General features: G+C 43.5%; 2 protein-coding genes across 9 annotated transcripts in view; one reads left to right on the top strand and one right to left on the bottom strand.

Annotated features, from left to right (window-relative positions):
• The window catches only part of DCLK2 (doublecortin like kinase 2), a 97,345-nt gene extending 82,437 nt beyond the window's left edge, over positions 1 to 14,908 (top strand). For 2 of the 5 annotated variants that reach the window (XR_003763371.2, XR_003763370.2), the window contains 5 exons: positions 4,211 to 4,307; positions 6,089 to 6,169; positions 7,259 to 7,375; positions 11,132 to 11,214; positions 13,434 to 13,521. Coding sequence is in view for 3 of the 5 variants with exons in the window: in XM_029076915.2 (XP_028932748.1) it covers positions 4,211 to 4,307; positions 6,089 to 6,169; positions 7,259 to 7,375; positions 13,434 to 13,661 (523 nt within the window). In the remaining 2 variants the exon portion in view is untranslated. Of the gene's footprint in view, positions 1 to 4,210; positions 4,308 to 6,088; positions 6,170 to 7,258; positions 7,376 to 11,131; positions 11,215 to 12,171; positions 12,185 to 13,433 lie in introns of all 5 variants that reach the window. The other 3 variants (XM_029076915.2, XM_029076914.2, XM_029076916.2) reach the window with 2 other exon arrangements.
• Positions 14,909 to 18,916: 4,008 nt separating this feature from the next.
• Positions 18,917 to 20,736, bottom strand: part of LRBA (LPS responsive beige-like anchor protein) — a 552,105-nt gene continuing 550,285 nt past the window's right edge. For all 4 annotated transcript variants that reach the window (XM_029076638.1, XM_029076639.1, XM_029076640.1 and 1 more), the window contains exon 57: positions 18,917 to 20,444. In XM_029076638.1, the coding sequence (XP_028932471.1) occupies positions 20,354 to 20,444 (91 nt within the window). In that variant the 3' untranslated portion in view covers positions 18,917 to 20,353. The remainder of the gene's footprint in view (positions 20,445 to 20,736) is intronic.

Here is a 20,736-nt window from a genome sequence, read left to right as displayed (position 1 = left end):
TTAGAGAAAGCTAATGGGTTTAAAGTATGATTCAGTAACTGCTATTTTTGTGCAAGTTATATACATAATTATGGAGGCATAAATATTTTAAAGGATTTAAAATATTGTCTCTGCTAAAGTAGAACTATATTTTGGAGTCAAGTTCCTGAAATAATATATACCAGAGTGACAGATGTACAGATAGAATGCAGAGTAGTTAGTTCAGTTACGTACAGTGGTATTCTAGAGTGTCATTGGGCATCTTACACAATCAAATATTAATGTTATTTTGAACTGTGGCTGAACAGTTATGCTACAAAACTGATAGTCTCACTATATAAATTTTTAAATATAGTGGAATCTTTCTTCAGAAATCTCATGCACTTGGGTGCAAAGTGTAACTAGAATTAAAAATGCATTGAATAACACCCACTTTTCTGTCATTCCCAATACTCCCCACTTTGTTTTAACTTAATCCGAGTCCTCTATCCCAACTTCGACATTACCCTTCACTTTCCAGAAACATTGTCTTTATATATACACATATATGTATACATATGTATATATACATTTTGATGTGTAGAATGTGGTATATTCAAGACTTGTTTAGGTGCAATGTGATGTAATCTAAATTCCTGTTTTGATCACTTCCCAAACATTAAGTTGTCTATACTGACCCATGGGTTTTTTTTATAGTGAGAAAAGTTAAATGAAGCAGCGTGTCTCAGTGGAAAGAGCCCAGGCTTGAGAGTCAGAGGTCAAGGATTTGAATCCTGGATCTGCCACTTGTCAGCTTTGTGACTGTGGGCAAGTCACTTCACTTCTCTGTGCCTCAGTTACCTCATCTGTAAAATGGGGATTAACTGTGAGCCTCACGTGGGATAACCTGATTACCCTGTATCTACCCTAGTGCTTAGAACAGTGTTCTGCACATAGTAAGTGCTTAACAAATACCAAAATTATTGTTATTATTATTATTAAACTTGCTTTCCCAATAGTTTTTGTAATTTTGGAACATTTACTTTAATTGGCTAACTCAAAAGCTAAGAAAATATTGTTGCCTTTCAATTTTTTGTGATCGAAAAGAATCCCTGTCAAAGTATTTGTATTCTAAAGGATTGGTTGCTATAGAAATGTGCAGATCAGTCCAGCAGGAGTTAGATCAGATGATGCTTTCTTGCCTGGCAATTGTTCTATTGGGATGATGATCTGGGTATATTAATATTTTCTAGGTCCTTCAGCAAGGATTCCCTTTTCCTCTATTGTCTGTTCACAGTGCTGACATTTCAAGCTTCTGGATATTGCTTCAAGATTCTTTTTCTTTCTGCTGACAACTTTGAAGTTGCTCCCCTTAGTGTCGGCTGCAGCCCCTCACACCTACCAAGTTCAGCTACTGCTTTAAAAATCCAGAAGGATTTATTTAGAGTTCTGGGATTTCACTTTACTTTTTACAGCTTTTTGGGAGACCCTTTTTATTTTTTAAAAAGAGCGAGGTTGTTGAATCTGAGTTAAAAAGAAAAGTTAAGGAAAGTCATTTGGGAAACAAATATCATTTTTCACTTACTCGGGACTTATTCCTTGTTTCATTCATTATCTAGATGTTTTTCTGAGTATTCTTCACAGAATAGTTCAGACTTCTCCAACCTAGGTTGTTCTGCCATTTCAAAAATGGTTAAATTGAGTTCAGCCAGTTAGCGAACTACACAGCCAAAAGAAAAGGAAATGAACGAAGCAGAGAAAGGGACGTCAGGTAATGAAAAAATAGAGTGAGGCTTCTTTTAAAAAGAGCAGCAAAGAAATCTACCTCGTCCCTTACTTCTGCAGTTCCAGGCCACTTCTAATTGTGCTTTCTAGGCCCTTGCGCCACTGACAGAGACCCTAGAAGCTCTGGTGTAGATATGGAAGGATTCAAATATAAATGCCACCGACATTCATGTGGCTTGTTCATATAAGAGTAGTACTTATAATAGTGACAGTAATACTTTAACACTTATTGTATGTCAAACGCTGTACTGAGTGCTGCTGAAAATACAAAATAGGTTGGACACAGGTCCTATCATATTTTGGGGCTCACAATATAAATAGTAGAGAGTAATTTAATTGTAGTTTTACAGATGAGAAAACTGAGATACAGAGAAGTTGCCCCTTGCCCAAGGTCATGCAGCAGATAAATAGCAGAACTAGGATTAGAACCCAGGTCCTCAGACTCCCAGGCCCCCTGACTCCCAGGCCTGTGCTCTTTCCACTAGACCGCGCTGCCCAAACTCTTTTCAAATAACCGCAAAAAATCTGCCAGTTCACCGAGGAGATATGGAAATCCTCGTTTTGTCACTATATGAGTGCCTGTTTATGGTCGTACAGTCCCCACACCTCAGACTTGCTGGAGCTAGGGGGTCTTCCCAGTATCTTATTATGGCATGAGAGTTGCTAGATGAGACGGGATTGGATGTCTCAGTAATGGAGTATCTAAGGGGTGTTTGGAAATATTTCCAGGAGGGGAAGTGGTATTTGAAGCTTTTAACCTTCTTTTCCAGTGTTTTGATTTGAGTCTGAACAGCCCACCTTCATGTGCATAAAGCTCTGAATTCCATATTCCAGGTTTTTAGATTCTTGAAGAAACATCTGATGCCCCAGAGTAGGAATTTCTGAATGAGATTTTGCCTGCCTTGTTAAGGCCATTTCCTTAGCAGCAGTTCACAAATTTGAAGAAGGAAATCATCTCTGTTCCTCTAGGTTCATGAGGACACTAGGCCAAAGAAAGGAAAGAGTTGGGGCTGGACTAAGGGATTGAAGGACCCCGGCATCAGACAATGAAACCCCAGGAAGTGTCTTGAGATCAGAGATGGGTTTCTGGGGACAAAGTGCTCTCCCTTCAGCTGATTCATTGCCTTCCCAGGTTTCCAGCAGCTCCTTGGCTGGGGTCAGTTCTAAGCAGGAGAAGTCAGTCAGTCATATTTATTGAGTACTTGCTATACTAAGTGCTTGGGAGGGTACAGTAGTGAAGTAGCTTGTGAAGCAGCGTGGCTCAGTGGAAAGAGCACGGGCTTTGGAGTCAGAGGTCATGGGTTCGAATCCCAGCTCTGCCACTTGTCAGCTGTGTGACTGTGGGCAAGTCACTTAACTTCTCTGTGCCTCAGTTACCTCATCTGTAAAATGGGGATTAAGACTGTGAGCCCACGTGGGACAATCTGGTTCCCCTGTGTCTACCCCAGCGCTTAGAACAGTGCTCAGCACATAGTAAGCGCTTAACAAATACCAACATTATTACAGTAAAGACACACATTTCCTGCCCACAACGAGCTTACAGTCTAAGGGAGGAGATAGACATTAATGTAAATAAATAAATTACAGATATGTACATTAGAGCTTTAGGGTTGGTTGGGGGATGAATAAAGGGAGCAAGTCAGGCCACTGGAGAAGGGAGTGGGAGAAGAGGAAAGGAGGACTGAGTCAGAGAAGGCCTCTTGAAGGAAATGTGCCTTCAATAATGCTTTGAATTGGGGAAGAGTAATTGTCTGTTGGATAAAAGCAAAGGCATTTCTGGGAGCTGCCTTAGTCCATTTTGGCCAGCTCTGGCCAGCACCATCCCACCAGGGTTTCCTTGTCTGGTTATGGGACCATTAGAAACAAGAAGCCTGAGCAGCTTCTCCATTTCATCAAGCTTAATCTACCTCTGGGTGAGGCAGCGTCAGAGGGTCAGGAGTGCTGGCGGGTGTGAGTACACATGTAGGAGACCATAAACCACGCAAGGGCAGGGATTGCCTCTTGGTCTTTATTTTTCACTCCCTGTTCCGTGTTCTGCTTTCTCTGGGTATTTAGTGAATATTTTCAACTGACTAGCCGAAAACAGGCCGAAAGACCTAGAGTTCAACAGTATTTATCTAGTTGAAAGCTGCTGGCTGTTGAAAGAAATGACTACCTTTTCTGGTGGGTCTAATTTGCTCTTTCCAGATGGCTTAGTTTATGTTTCAGCTAACTCTCAGTGATTTAAGGACTGATTCTCCGGTTTGTGAATTATCCAGGCCCTGTGGCTGTCCTCCCCTTGGCTGCCTGCCCTGGGGCCTTTTCTCTGTTTATTCCAGCCTCAAGATTGCAACTCTGATAAGGGCCACTAGCTCAGGATGCAGTCCTGAGTCCCACCTACCTCACCCCCCCCCCAATCTGAGCTCTGAATCCCATTTTATTGGCAGAAACTAATTCACTTTCTCTCTTTCCTATTTAATCGACTTAGTGAGAACAATCTTCAAGAAGATCTCTTTGACCAGATCCTTGCTGGAAAGCTGGAGTTTCCTGCCCCTTACTGGGATAACATCAGTGATTCAGCAAAGGTACCAAGATGAGCTTCTGCCCCTAGTCTATTTGTAGCCAGAAGAGTCCTTCACTAGCCCAGTAGGACTCTGTGCCTTTCCTGTGACTATGATTATGGGCTCTGTGACTATGGACAGTTCAGTCCATGTCACCATCGTTTTACTGCTGGTTTACAGGCCAAATCTCAAAGACAGCTGGGCCATTCAGGCAGTATATAAGGTGTCTGACCCAGGCAGGTATTCAGTCCATGCGTGTTGGCTAATCTGCCTGTGTGTATACACTATGGAGAGATTAGTTGTTACCAGGTAATTTGACCACTATAGACATGCAAGATGGACAGTGGAGGCCCTGAGACCCTAAGGATTAGTTTGTTTTATGTTTTGTCATTTATGTAACTCTTGGTTTGAAATCCCTTTTTTTTTTTTGATTTTTCCTCTGGATTCTTCCTGTACTTGAGAACACCTTTGAGGCAAAGATAGGTTCCTCTCGCAGAAACCCAGTCCACTCACTCATAATGCACATAGGTTTCTCCAAAAATCCAAGCACAGAATAGCCAAATAGAAAATACTTTGGGAATCAATAGTAATGATGCACAACAGACTTAAGAACCAGTGATCCAATTTTGTAGGGGGAGGTTGCAATACAGTTTACATTTGTGAATGGGGTGGGAAGTAGTACCTTCTCTTCAATCCCTCTTTTCCATTTGCAAAGTAATGAGGTGAATTGTTCCTGGAATGTGTGTGGTGTACAGTAAAGGGAATTGAAGCTAACAGTGATTGTCTCTGGGGTAAGGAGCCAGATGGTGTGGAATCCAACGCTTTACCGAATGAAGCAAAACCGGAAACCTGGAGTGGCCTGGAAAAGGGATTCAGAGAGGAGGCAAGATGAGGAGAGGGTATCTCTGAGCCTCTTTTAGAGGACAGGTGTTGGGAAGGAAATAGTAAGAAGGGAGCCACTGGGGCCAGGAGAATGATGTCAGGAGGTCCAGTGAGGGTGAGCAAAAAACGTCCTGGAGTTTGGGTGGAGGGAGGGTGTCTGCAGTAGTAGGGACAGGTTCCAGATTGCCCTCCAGTGAGCCATGGTTCCTCACAAAAATCAGGGTGTGTGTCTTCTCTGAGGAGACCACCTGCGCAATCTCCCAGGATGTGGCTGGACTAGAAGTGAAATCCATGAAGAGGGCCTCGGTGGGGCATGAGTGAGCCTCATGGCTAGCTGCCCACCCATACTGCAGGGTCAGGGAATCTGTAGAGAACAGTCGTATCTGTTAGCCCATTGAAGTCGGAATTCTCCGTTTCATGCCAGTGTCTGGCTTATGTTGTAGTCCTTCACCTTCCTGACCTCTGGGACTTTCCCAAACGTCTAGTGGAAGCTGCAGTATCGGTTTTTGACCCACCACCGAACAGCCTAGGGCTGCCAACTAAACCTTTCATGCTGCCTTTCAGATCACCTTTCCCTCACGTCCTGGCAGGAGGAAAAAACAGGGGAATTGTCACCCCAAAGGACCAGTCAGGGCACGTCTCTCCTCAGTTCAATCCAGGAAGAGGAGCAGGATTCAGGAATCCCATCTTCTGTCACAGATCCTGCTACAGAGGAGAGTGCACATTGGATGAGGAGTGAAGCAGGGCCTTCACCAAGTACAGGACCCCAAGGCGGGCATCTTGATTTGCCCTTACATCCTTCAAGTGGGGCGACTTTGCTGACTTTCTTAGGAAATACTTAGGGCCAAAACCAGTCGTATGTCTGAAGATTTACGCTGTTTTCCTCCTGCTTCCTTTGCTGTTTGCTCTTTGTTTTCTACTAGGAATTAATCAGCCGCATGCTACAGGTAAATGTGGAAGCTCGATATACAGCAGGGCAGATCCTGAGTCATCCCTGGGTTTCAGTAAGTTCATGCCTCATGCTCTCTCTCTCTCTCTCTAAATGATATATCCCGAGGATCAAATTGTGGCTTGGCTACTATCATTCCCCAACATGTGCACCTCAGCCTTCGAGCCATGCTTTGAGCATCGGTATGGCCTAGGAGAAACAGAACGGGCTTGGGAATCAAGGGACCTGGGTTCTAATCCCAGCTCTTCCATTTCCCTGCTGTGTGACCTTGGATGAGTCACCTAACTTCTCTGTGCCTCAGTGTCTGTAAAATAGGGATTAAATACCTGTTTTCTCTCTACCATAGACTGTGAGCCCCATGTTGGGTAGGGACTCAGGTATCCAACCTGATTATCTTCACCTACCCCAGCACTTAGTGCAGTGTTTGGTGCTTAGCAAGCACTTAACAAATAATAATGATTGTCATCATTATTATTTAAAGTATTAGTCCTGCCTTTTTTTTTTGAATGGTGGCAGAATCTTCACAACTTCTGATGTGACGTGTACCTAGCTAATCCAGCATGTAAAGGAAATCATCAGCACCTCTTGTTGGTGTGGTGATGGCTCTGGCTTGTTGAAGATGCCTCCTCTTCCCTACTCCCCTCCTGAAAAAAAAAGTTCTGACTTATTTGATGGGTATCATGAATAAGGCTGTTTACTGGGTGGTCAATTTCTTCCCCAACATGGTATTCAAACAAAGATGGTGCTTTCAGGATCAGAATATGTTGGAAATGCTTTGGGCTGGCTAGGAATGTAACCTCCTCTGAATTGCTAGGACCACATGATTAATTACCATTTCTCTCTGCTGGTGAATTGAGGTAGGGAGATTAAGCAAATTAGCCAAGGTCACCATGTTCTCATGATGGCTAATGTGAGCTCTGTAACTCTGAGCCCTCGGGCCTGGGCACAGAATAGACAGTCGACTTGCTGAGAAAGAAGTAGGACTTCTTCATTGGGTAGGAAATAACCAAGAGGAACTCTGGCCCTGTTCCTATGACTCACACTCTCTCTCTCAAAGGTGGCGAAGCCCGTTTGTGTGCAAGGACTATGTTTTCCATTTTCTGCTTCGGGGCAGAAGTGGTCATGCTTGTATTTCTTTCCACAGGATGATGCTTCCCAGGAGAATAATATGCAGGCAGAAGTAACAGGTAAACTAAAGCAGCACTTCAGCCATGCCCTGCCCAAACAGAACAGCACTACCACCGGGGTCTCTGTTATCATGGTAAGCAAATCAGAGCATTTATCCACCCACTGGTTACACCACAGTTTAGTTTTTGATAATAGATAATAGCTCCGATATTATAAACACATCATTGCGTCCAAAGGTTTCCAAGTGCAAACTCATATTCCCTATTCAGGGAGGTAGGAAAAAGAAAGTCCTGAGGTGGCTGCCCAGTAATGAATCACTTTCCCTTCATGTCATAAATCCATCACCCTGTGCAGCAGCTCAGCCCTCTTTGACTGTCTCGGGGCCATAAAGCCCCAGGCTAGGATATTGGCAGAGGGCCCTCAGTCAATTGATGGTATTTATTGAGCACTTACTATTAATAATAATAAAAAAATTGTGCTTATTTGTTAAGCGCTTACTATGTGTCAAGCACTGTACTAAGCACTGGAGTGGATACAATGAAATCAGGTTGGACACAGTCCTTGTCCCACATGGGGCTCACAGACTTAATCCCCATTTTACAGTTGAGGTAACTGAGGCACAGAGAAGTTAAGTGATTTCCCAAGGTCACTCAGCAGGCAAGTGGTGGAGCTGGGATTAAAACCCAGGTCATTCTGATCCCAGGCCTCTGCCCTGCCCACTAGGCCACACTGCTTATCGTTTGCAGAGTACAGTACTGAGCACTTGGGAAAATACAGTCCAGAAGAGTTGGTAGACAAGATCCCTGCCCACAACTAATTTTCAGGCTAAAAGATATCCAGGATGGTGGGTTGGGGGAGGGAGGGGCATAGGCTATGTACTACTTAACTTCATCGATGAAAGCCAGGACTTAATCCTAAAAACCCTTCAGAATGGTGGTTTTTCAGTGTTCAGGGAATTCAGATGGTTGTAGATTCCTCAGACTTTTTCTTGTAAGAGACGTTTTTCTACTTGGGCACAGTATTCTGTACTTGCAGCATTCTGGGAGTTGTTAAGTAGGCATCCCATTAGGTTGGTAGGCTTTAACCACCACCTTTTTCCAGTTCTCTTGGTTGCTTGGTCTCTAATAATAATAATAATGTTGGTATTTATTAAGCACTTACTATGTGCCAAGCACTGTTCTAAGCGCTGGGGTAGATACAGGGGGAATGGTTGTCCCACGTGGGGCTCACAGTCTTAATCCCCATTTTCCAGATGAGGTAACTGAGGCCCCAAGAAGTTGTGACTTGCCCAAAGTCACACAGCTGACAAGTGGCTGAGCGGGGATTCGAACCCATGACCTCTGACTCCAAAGCCCATGCTCTTTCCACTGAGCCACGCTGCTTCTCTAGACTGCGTGTGTGTTGTGGCAGGGAACATACCTCCCAACTCTTGAATTGTACTCTCCGATGTGCGTAGTGCAGGGTTCCTCATACAGTAAGCACTCAGTAAACACGATTGATTGATTGCTGAAAGGAAATACGAAGGGGCTCGAAGAGTGATTTTTTTCAATGTGTCTCAGTCTCCTGGTCCTCAACAAAATTATCGGGGTGAGTCTAGGCTTGGGATAAGCGTTTGGATTCAGGAGAAGGAACGATGATTGATATTATTGGTGATGTCTTCCAAGCGATGTGAGAGTTTTCGGGGTGATAATGGCCATCTGATCAGTTCCTGGTGCTCTGACAGCTGCCTGAGGTTTCAGCCACTTTTTATGTCCACGTCCAAGCATTGCCTTATAGCTAGCTATATTTACTGACAGAACTAAAGTCTAAGGTTCTCTGACTTCTCAATAGCTGTTCTTGTCTCTGAGGAAATTAGGGACTTCTTCGATTCTTTTTGACATTCTGACTTTTAAAACTGTGCTCCTTTCCTTCTCTGGGGGCCCTCCTCCCCTGTGAAGATTTCCTTCAGATCCACGCCTCACTTTTTTGCTCCTCACTCGGTCAAGATTATTAATAACGATAAAGATGTCTCCCTGACATATCACAGGCTACGCGAGCAATCAGTGAGAAAGGTCTGAAAGCCTCCCATCAGTCTCTGAGTGCGCATATGCACACACTCTCTCTCTCTCAGGAGCAAATCTGTTGGAATACAGATCTGTATATATTTGTGGCACTTTAGAATAGAATACCACAGAAAGTCAGGCTGGGGAAAGGTCAGTTCCTCACTGAATTTTTGAAGCTGGTCCCTTGATTCACTCATTTTTTTTGGCAGCATTCTGAATACTCTTGTAACGTAGAGTTAATTCCTAATGGTGGAAGCTGACTATCTGAGTTCATCCAGAGAGACTGAGGGCTTTAGGCTGTGCTGGCTGACAGGCTGCAGGTCTGTTTGGATGCCGCATGTGCCAGAATCACAGAAAGAGTTTATGCAGTTTGAGTTGCCTTATCTTGGTGGGGCTCAAGGCCTGAGGAGGAGAGTCAGTGTGAAGAAGGCTGTCACAGGATCCGAGCTCACTGCTTGGCTTTGAAAAGAACCACCTTGGCTTGGCCTCTTCCTTTTAGGCATCAGCAAGAGGCCGTTATCATGTGACTGGGTTGCATTCCACTCTCGGTGCTGGATAATGTAAGCAGAATAGAGCACTGGTGATTGTCTTCCCCCACCAGAAAATTCTGGGAGAATAGGGAGGGGGAGAGGGAGATGACATTAAAATGGAAAAGTTTTTTTTTTTAAAGAAAAAAATTACTATTTGGACTCCTGTGAGAGGCATTAAGTCAGTGCTAAGGACTTTACAAATGTGCTTTACTTCCCACTGCTAATTCCCAAGAAGTAGTTCCTTTCTGAAAGGCAAACTGATCATGTGCCTCAAATTCCCAGCCCCTTCACCAGTGGCAATCAGTCTCTCTTCCTTCAGTTCCACATCTTTTCTCCTTAATACAGTGTCTTTCAACTGTGGGCCCCAAATAGATTTATGTCTGGATGATTCTGTTCAGGCGGCCTTGGTTTTCCCCTTATTGTGTCAATTGGAGGAGGTGTTGTGGACCGACACTATATTACTCAGTTGCCAAGTTGCGCCCCATTGCACTTCAACCTCCACTCCTCATTGCCGTGGGCTTCAGTTGAAGTGCTCTGGAGTCCCACAGGATGTAAGGAGCAACATATATAAATGTGAATTGTAAGTCATCATTTTGAGCTTATAGAGCCCCTGTCTAACTCTGTTCCCTACACAACTTTGCTCACTGAGCACCAGGTAAATGTTGAATGATGATATCATAAACTGTGTTTTGGACTAGCAAGAGAAATGCAGTTTGATCATCATCCACTCCAATATCTAATGAGTGACCAGGGTCCTTGACATTATTTTGGCAATGCTGATTCTCTCTTGCCAGAGAAGAGCGAATACAAAGTTGGCCTCTCCCCCGGGAACAGCTGATAGCCTCAGCTCTTCTTCTCAGGGGGCAGGGTTGTGTGGTGGAAGCTTGCACTCTTTCTGTGACATTACCATCATCCTCATCACCACTTAATATTTAGTGTCTGTGTTCCTTCCATCTTTGGGGAAAATATGTGTATATACATGTGTGTGTATATACATATGTACATGTTTTTTAAAATATATCTGAGAATCATAAATCTGAAGCTGGGGAAACCTCCAGTATCATCATTACTAGTGTTTTTTTAAGCTAATGAACACTTCAAGTCAAAGGTAGTCGCACCTGAAGAGGTCATTACCACATTGTTTTGATGCCAAAACTGGGGAGCTCTTACAACTTTGGGGATAATTTTTATACAGCATTTATGTCATTCTCATGGACATCCATACCAAATACTTGGCCAATGAATTCGTAAGGTTTTTAGTATGGTTCTTTAAGAGTGAAAGTGAAGTGATGCTGTTGTCTACGTTTTGTTTGACAGTTTGATTTGACAGTGTGAGAGGGACTTCAGAGCTTCATTCTTTATCCTGTTGAGACTATGGATAAACCTGAAGCAGAATCCTGGTATTAAATGCTTTGTGTTTCATAAGAGCAATTTCTACTGATTGGCCCCTCTTAAATCTGCATGCCACTCTAGCTTGTCTCAGTCTTCTGACACAGTCCAGCTCTTAGCTTCTTATCGGTGTGGGTTTCTCTGGTTTTATTATCTACTGACATCCATTCAAGCCAATATCACATATCCTAAGAAAACTCAAGTTTATTTTAATACACTTACCCATGCGCATCTCCCTTCTTCCCAAATCGGAAGGCGGATTCAAATAAGTTCCCAATCTGAATGTTATTTCTCTTTATAATCAGTTATGGGGCGGAGAAAGAATTGTTAAATGACTGTGTTTTATAGGCATCTGAGATTGTGTTGGATTTTACATCTCCCACTGCCCTGACTGCAGGGATTTTAAGGTGCCTTTTTGTTCTCGAGGCCCCAATTTGCATAGCTTTCCTACTTCTGAAAATGTATTTCAGTGTGAGGAAGGAATATGTTGAGTTCAATTAGTACTTTTGCGTAGTGGGAGCCGCCTGCTGTTTGTTACCAACCATCTCCATTTCATTTGTAATTTCTTCAGTTTGTGAGGACATTCTCTATTGAAAATGAAGTCCATCCAGCATACGGTTAGAGGGGATGAGGCTCTACTATGTTTTACTAACGATATCCAATGCAGCCTCAGAGGATGGAGGTGCAGCCATCCTGTGGTAGAGACGTGGCACTGCATAAGAGCCCAAATTCACTTTTGTTGGCAGCACTTCAGTATGAAAAGGAACCTGATATTACGTTTTGTGGTTCCCCTATCGCCCCTAGATGGGTGGGAATGGGAATCTGATTTTGATTTTCCAGGGACTTTTTTTTTTTTAACGAAAATGTTTCAATTGTGTTGGTTCTGTTTAAAGTAAGTCTAGTTTCTGTCCCTTGCTTCCTTCCTTCTTCCTCCTCTCCCACCGCCTGCATTGCTTTCCTCTGAATAGGTCCAAGGCAATGGTATGTACTAACGGTAACTGCAACGCTTCTTTCTGCTGCACACACATATACAAAATACATGTTGTCCTAATGCGCAAAAGGAGAAAAGGAGAAATAACTCTTAGCTGGTTTTCTGATCTGTTTTTAAAAACCCCAGCTGGAGGTTTCACATTTGGGCAAGAATACTTGATCATTTGTGCAAGCCTCAGAGCTAGTGATTTGGGGCGTGGAAAGGTTAGGGCTATAACTTTCTCACATCCCCATCTCCTTTCAACCCCCATATAATTGGGTATTTCACTTGAGAATTACCTCCTTCTTTTCTGCCGCCAGGACACCAAAAGCATCAGAAAAGCATTTATTTTGGGGACCAATTTTTTTTTTTCAATTTGAAGACCAAATTCTTCTCCTGCTGCTTTGAGAGAGCCATGTGCCCTATGTTGGGCTGCTGGGGTTGAAAAAGCCTCAAGACTCTGGGACAGGGGAGAGGGAGAGAGGGCTTCTGAACTGCCGAGGTGGTCTGATTCTACACCGAGGACCACCCCTCCCTCCCCCCTCCCCGAGAGACATGTCATACTCCTCGCCTCTGGACTTACCGAGGCTGGGGGGCGATGACAGTCTCGGTGCTAAAGCTGCATTAGAAGTTTTTTTGTCAGGACTTTAAAATAATGAACCACTAGTAATTAGGAGTCGGCAGTGTTGTATGGAAGGTTTACCCACTGGTCAATTTCCCAAAGGCAGCCTCACATGATGTTCAAAATTCCATCTTTTCCTGACCAAGAACTGAAATGTTGGTTTCTTACCTTAGACAAAAATGCTGCTGGATTTTTTTTTTTTTTTCAGAAAAGGCTCTAAACCAGATGGAAATACTGCCCTAGGGTGGAACCTACTACAGTTAGAGACTTAAATTACTTTCAAATTAGCATGTTACCACAGACCTATGGTTTAAAGTTTCTCCGGTACCGAATGCAAGAATGGCGAAACTCGTCTCTGCCATCAGTTGATTGATTGGCTTGCTCTGTTTCAATTCCAGGCTGTGTGTGCCCTGGCCGGCTTTGGATTTTACTTTGTTAACCTTCATTACCTGGCCCCCAAGATAAAGATGACCTGGATTTCTTTTTTTGTTATTGTTGGAAAAGAAATCTGCCGTTATATCTCCTCTTCTGTTTTTGAGACTAGTGCATGCTTCAGTTGTGTCACGCATTGTTTTCAGTATTGACTTACCCCAGGTCAGGGCGTTAACAGTTTGATTCTGTGCTGGTTTCATTTGCAGAACACGGCTCTAGATAAAGAGGGGCAGATTTTCAGCGGCAGGCACTGTCAAGATGCTGGCCGACTTGGCTTGGAGCAAACCCTCCCCATTCCCACTGCAGCTGAGGATCTTCCAGGGCCTGAACCTGCAGCTCCCTCCCCTGTTTCACCTGAGCCTCGCCAGGGCCCCAGCTCTCCTCCTTCGGCGAGCTCCGAACGGGCTGGGGAGTGGCGCCGTCTGCGTGACTGACTGGTCGTGAAGTGGAACCCAACCTCTGCCCTCTGCAGTATCACAAACACAATTTTTTTCCTCGCCTCCTCCCCGGCCCACTTCAGGGACAGAGGCTCTCGTCTTTCCCTGGGGCGACTCTGGTTTGTTTCGCAGTCGGGTGGCACGCCGAGAAGGCTCTCGAGGGCCAAGTGGTCCCACTGGGCGGAGGCTGGGCCCCAGGGTGTGCCAGCCAAGGTTCGTGGTACTGCCGCAGCCCTCGGCTCCGCTCCCAGCTCTTGGAAGCATTTGCGCTTCCAGCGGCGGTATAGGTGTTTGACTTTTTTTAAACCACTCATTTCATGTTTAGCTTAAACCGTTTCCCCCTCTCGTCATCAGAACACATCCATTTTGCTAGCGTATTCACCAAGCTTTTATACAGATGCAAAACTCTCCTGGGCAGAAGAACATCTCCTCAAAAGCTGTAGAACAGCATCCTGATGCTCGCTGGTTGGGCATGTGCCTCTGGCTGGGACTGCAGGCGCTTGGGTCTGGATTGAAGGATTTCAGACCGATTCAGGACTGAAAAGAGGTGCATGTGAGAGTTGTCTGAGAGGGCAACGCAGAGACTCTTCGTCTTCAGATCACGTCCCCAAATTCCACGCATAGAGCCGCAGGGCTCGGATGATGTAAGTGAAAAAGCAACGCCAGAGCTTAGGGTACAGGATAACCTATGAAAACAGGGACTATTTATTTGTACAAAGACTCCAGGGAAGGAAGGTTTTTCTTTCCTAGACACTATGGATTGTTCCTCACCTCTTTTTCCCACATCTGCCTTCCCTAGGGTCTCTTAGAAAAACGCCAATGCCTCTGGACTGAGGCTGTGTGAATGAGAGGCTGTTTGCTGCCACCTAATTCAGAGCCAGGGCATTTCCTCCTCCCGCAGCAAGCTGGCTCATCGAAGAGATGCCGCAACTAATCAACACTAAGTAGCCCCCAGACTCCTCTTCCTTCATCCTGCCTTTTGTCTTGTACAAAAGCGGGTGCAGGGAATAGCCATCGGGGAGAAACTGATCCCCATTGGGCAGATAATGGACGGATGGGGTGGAGGTTTTTCCTTCCTTTCATCATCCTGATCTTTTTGCTCTGTAATCTGCTTTCTTGTTTTTCTGCTCCTCTCCCCCAAGGGAGGGCTCGTAGCTCACTCCCCTTGGCAGCTAGCTCTTACTTTCTATTAGAATGATAACAGACCTGCAATAAAATATTTCTTCTTGAAGAAAAAGCAGGGACCTGGGGTTTCTGTTTATTTCTTCAAGGCGATGTAGGCCAGGTCCGGGCAGGCAACCCCAGCTTCCTGTGATTCTCACTCATTTGCGGCTGGACCGTTGGCTGACACCGAAGGAGAGCATCTTAAGTCAGTGAGTGTCTAATGGGAATATGGGGCTGGGAGGTAAGAGTCGTTTCTGTCACCATTCAGAGACCCTGTCTAAGGGACTGTAAGCTTGTGGTGAGCAGGGGGATCTATCTACTAATTCTGTTATATTGTACTCTCCCAAGTGCAGTGCTCTGCACACGGTAAGTTCTCGATAAAATGAGGGAGAGGAGACTGAGCAGAAGAAGCAGGGACAGTAACAGAATGTGGAATGAAGATTCTGGCTGAATCACTAATCGAAAACTACCTGGACAGAAAATAACTTGCTGGGACATGAGAATACTAGGCCTAACTAGAAGAGCAGGAGACTTGCAGCCCAGTTGGAGCCCAATTGATCATTTCTGGTAGGTAAGTGGTAGATAAGTGATATATCTAGATATTTCTTCCTAGGAAAAAATCAAGCAGATTATCAGTCAATCCTGTCAGGAGATGGGTATTCATTGCACCCTTCCCTCCCCAAAAGAGCTGGGGAGGAAGAGGAAATTGTAGTGAACTGACAGTGTATTCATTCAATAGTATTTATTGAGCGCTTACTATGTGCAGAGCACTGTACTAAGCGCTTGAAATGAACAAGTCGGCAACAGATAAGAGACAGTCCCTGCCGTTTGACGGGCTTACAGTCTAATCTAACCACAGTGTAGTGTGGTTCAAAGTAGGTTCTGGGATTGGTCCTGATTGTAGCTCCGGGACTTAGGTCTTTCGAAGCCAAATATTTCTTACTTTTTTTGACCCTCCATTTTCTCATCTGTAAATAAGGACAGGCAACGTTTGCTTTGTGATCACCCATGTCTGGTGAGCTTTTAAAGTTGGATGATAGAGATAATGACTAGAGTAGTTGAGCTTTTTAGATTTTTAGAGCGAATCGTTCAACATATATGGTCAAAGCTATCTTAGGTTCAAGATCCAAACTCGGTTCTTGTGAGAGAGGAAAGGCTAAGAACCAACAGAGGGACAAGTTGATCTGAAATCTAGCAGGAGTCAAGGTTGGTATTAAAAGGACACAGAGTTCTCCTCCAGGATGGAGACTGAATAGACTCAGTCTACAGGAAGAGATTCTTACAGGATGACTGCAGGTGAGTGAGCGGCAGAGGTGAGTGTCTGCTGTTAATGACAGTGCTTCCAGGTGAAGGGGTGGAAAAGCTCAAAAACCATCCTTCTGCTCACCACTCCCCATCCCCCCACCCCATTGGAAATCTTGCAGATGGGAAAAGATGAAAAGAGCCTGGAAGAACTTGGCACTTCACAATCGGAGAGTTTTGAGCGAATCGTGCTCTCGGTTAAATGTTTAAGAGTGGTCTCAGAGGATGATTTTACTGACTGATGGTTTTGTCATGACTGGCCTGGGAAAGGAAGGCTTGACATAAAGATCCTGAGCAACAGCTAGTACTGGAGGCTGTACCTAGGCCAGGCACTTGGGAGCATCGAATAGAATAGATGTCAGAGGGGCCAAAATAAATCGTTTGAATGCTGAAGAAGACTGGTATTCCCTATCGGATTTCAGAACAAGCTTTCATCAGCACATCTTTGAAGAGAATGGAAACAGCAAGCAGAATCTCAAAGTTGATTGACTAAGAAATGTTGCCAGGTTTACCAAAAGCCTGCACTAAAAATAGTCCCCATCATCCTGGAAAAGCTGAAATGATTGGTGCTAATGAATGGGGTCAGAAAGGCTCTTTCAGTAACTAGTGAAAACAAGCGGAGAAAAAGATGCAAACAAGTTAGAGATTTGGAAATAAGCTTGGTTTTTTTTATCATAGGATTCATGAATTTAAAATTACAAAAGGAAGCAAAATAAGAAATGGGAGTGTAAAGAAACTAGACAAAAACGCCTGCCATATGCCTCCTGCCTAAGAAAAAGATTTATCCAAAGCACTGATTGCAGAGTACACTGTTCTGCACATAGTAAGCGCTCAATAAATACTATTGAATGAATGATTGCACATCACTGAAACTGAGAGCAGCTGATGCCCTGATACATCAGGGGTGGCAATACTGTTTATACTTAATCTTTGAAAGGATAAAAGCACAGTGATCAAGAAAGTTTACATCTGGTAAAATAACCCATCATGATTTCTTTCATTTTTGCTAGAATGCCCCACTGGAATTTCCTCCAGCATTACTCTTGCCAGTCAGAAAATAAAAAGTTGAGGAGCTAGCTGGGAAGGTGTAAGGCAGGTGGATACACGCCGGGAGCGATTTCAGCTTGTGGTGCCTTTGGATCTGATTTGTTCATTTACTTATGTGATTAGTGTCATTCCTGGTCACAACAGAAACAGTTAGGAAAGATCACATGAGCAGGGATGTAAATCCTTCCCACCTGGGACTCCCTCCCTTTCATCATTATTACTCTATCTTGCCTGGAGCTAGATGATCAACAGTAGCTGTCTTGGATGAAGGCTGTTGACTTGGCTCCTTAGAGCCTGCTAGCATTCTAATGTGCATTTATTTCCATAGTTCAATTTTTAATTAGGAGGAACAACTACCTAGAATTCCCACATGCTTATTTATGCACAGAATTTTAGACTGGGGGTCGAAGGGGGTCACTGAGTCCCTTAATTCTCCTACCAAACCCTTGAATTTTTACATTAGCCATGACTTCCCTCAGCAGGTTTTACTGGTAAGATTTCCATCTGAGAACGAGCTACATATCTGAGGGTAGAGGAAGAGAAGTGGCAGGTTTTCTTTTCAAACGTTTTCTAAACCTTCATGTCCTTCCCAGAGGACCAGCTATATGTCTTAAATTGCAGAGCCTCAGGACATGTGTAGTTACATTTCAGTGAAGGTAAACACTATCAGGAAGAAAATAAGTTACATTTCTCGATGCCAGGCAGTTCAAGATTGGCCTTAGATTACTGTATATAACCAAAATCTGTGCATCTTCAACTGTATCGGCTTACTGCCCAGATTAATTTCCTTCAGCAAAGGGCTCTTTCATACTTCACCACAGTCCCATTTCTATTTTACCTTGTTACTTACTTCATGTTCCAGCTTGTTTATAACATTTAATGGCTCTAAAATGGAGTTTTGTGTTTAGAAAAAAGGATAAAAGTTTTACGAAAAAAGTAAACGACGAACCGCGATAGTAAGCAGAAATTTAAACATTTCAAACAATTTAAAACAGATTCAAAAACCAACAACTCGCTTGTGGTGCTAGTTGCCTTGATTCATGTGTTAACTTCCTAGAATTTAACTTCCTAGAATTGCAGGACATAAAATTTACAAAGGATAAAAAAGGTAAAAGGAGGAATGACCGTAATTGTTTTGAGACAGAAAGCACACACCCCATGCCACCGGAAAACAGGAAAGTACGCTGCACTGAATGCCAAAGTCACTTCTCTTTGTAAGTTTCAAATGGTAAATATCCCTTTGCGAACTGTATTGTATCATTTTAAAATAGAACGTTTGGAGTGGTGTTTTAAAGAATTGAATTCATTAATGGGTTTTTCTTATCTTTTGCAACATATATATATATATATATTTATATAATGGTACTTGTTCAGCACTTACTCTATGCCAAGCACTGGGGTAGATACAAGTTAATGAGGTTGGACACAGTCTCTGTCCTACATGGGCTCACACTCTTAACCTCAGCCCATTGTTTCTCTCCGGCCCTTTCACCTTTCAGCATCAACCGCCTGCCTTCCACCACCTGTGAAGAATGAGTGTTTAAAGCACTCTGCCTTCTCGTAGACATACCTGCTCATTCACAAATAAATGGAAGCTCAGGTAATTTCAAAGCCATCCTTTAGTTATTGGGCCAAAGATGATTTAATACACTTTTCTTTCTGTTGCCTTAAGGAACGCTAAAGAGAGTGTAGTCACTTCTGCTTCTGAGAGTAAGAGAAAAAAGATCATTTCTCGGTTCTCAATTACAAATACCATTTTTATTTAATTTTTCCTCAAATTGAGATTCCCCCCGATCCAAATTTTTGCTTCAGAGACAAGAGTTGAATGCTTAGAAAAATGGGGCCTACTTCGGTAGGCAGCTACAGAAATAGCTAAGGAATGTCAGTTTTAACTCTCATAGATCACACCATACGAAGGAGTTATTTATGCAATACAGACGTACAAAACATTACAAGTCCCTTTCACAAATATTTTGCACAGAATTCTGCACAGCAATCTCATAGAAAAGGAGAATTAGGCCACACCAAAAGAATGTATTGTTCCTCAATATAAACGACTGCTCACTTCCCAAGAGTGCAAAGGGATCGTTAATGAATAGGATGAGATTGAATTTGGCGGAAAAGCAGAGCTGCTCTCAGCAGCATGTTGCACTCTCATGCTAGAGGGTACCGGGGTGGTTGATAGTGAAGGTCGGGGAATGGTAGAAAAGGAGCAGCCTGCCAGTCTAGAACTTCTGCAGAGGTCAAGAGGGCAGGGCATCGTGCTGCCTCAGGCCGTTCACAGTCAAAACAGCAGAAGTGTGTGTGCTTTGGTATGTGGATTTCATCCAAAAGGAGAATGGAGGTTGCTAGACTAAGGATGCTTCCCTCTTCCCAACTCAGCTTTTGTTTTGAAGAACAATCCCCATTTTGGTGTGCTCTGAAAACAGCAGATTAAAAACTATAGAAGAATTTCACACTTGCTATACCATAGACCCTGTGTTTGCTGATTTAACGCTCTTAACCATTTAACAAAACATACAAATGAAAAAAAACCCCAACTCCTAAATGTCTAGAAACATGCTTGAATAGTAATATCAATGGAAACGATGCATCATCAGGTTTTAAATTACAATTACCATAATTTAAATATTACCATTAAATCCCAGAAACTTCAGTGCTGAAATAGTACAATCATTTGGAAAAAAATACAAGACACAAAGAGTACTGGTAGCACGGATTAAAATTTCCCCTCCCTAGTATTCTAACCCACATCCATTCATTTTAAATCACTTAGCTCTCAAGGGTATATAGATAAAACTTCGAATGAGAAATGTGTTTCTTTGTAATCTAACTAGAATAAGAAAGTGGCCTAACCCACTTGGTTGAAGGTTTCTTTCCATAATGGATGAAAATAGATTTCTCATTATGACTAAAAATATAGATCTTTAACTACAGAACCCAGCAGCCAGATTTCTGCTCTTTGCCCTTCCCCCCAACCCCCCAAAAGTCAAGCAAGGTCTACAAAAATAGCAATTAACTTTAAAAAATATTTTGCTTCCTTGAGCAAATTTAAGTTACATTCAGATGTAATTATAGCTATTTATAAGGGAACGATCTTGTGGCAGGACACTGCTTGCTATGTCCAAAGTCTTGGTTCCAGTGCCAGTGCTGGCTGGATTCGAGTCCATCCACAATCAGTACCTGGTTTGGTATTCATGATGCCACCGGTTGAAGTCGTTGTAGAAGAGCACTATACTCCCAGATGCCATGCCCGTCATTATACACCTAGGGAATGCCAAGAACGCGTTAGAGACTTCTGGCCACTCTAAATGCTCATTCACATGGTTTGTTGGCCTTTTTCCTATCCGTGAATTTCTGCAGCAGACTCCGAGGGTATTTTTGAGATCAGCTCTAAGCGGCAAACAAAACAGGCTGACCCCTGCCCTGCCTGTCTAATTCTAGCCTTAACTCAAAGCCTGCAACGGTGTTTTTTTGCCGCCAATAACAGGCAGGGTGAAACTGTCCCCTGGACTTTACCATTTGGAGTTTTAAGTCTAGCTTACAGAGGGAATAGCGA

This window comes from Ornithorhynchus anatinus, chromosome 12 (assembly GCF_004115215.2).
Source record: "Ornithorhynchus anatinus isolate Pmale09 chromosome 12, mOrnAna1.pri.v4, whole genome shotgun sequence".
Taxonomy (NCBI): Eukaryota; Metazoa; Chordata; class Mammalia; order Monotremata; family Ornithorhynchidae; genus Ornithorhynchus; species Ornithorhynchus anatinus.
Note: the sequence above shows the minus strand (reverse complement) of the source record. Positions and strands in the feature narration are given on the sequence as shown.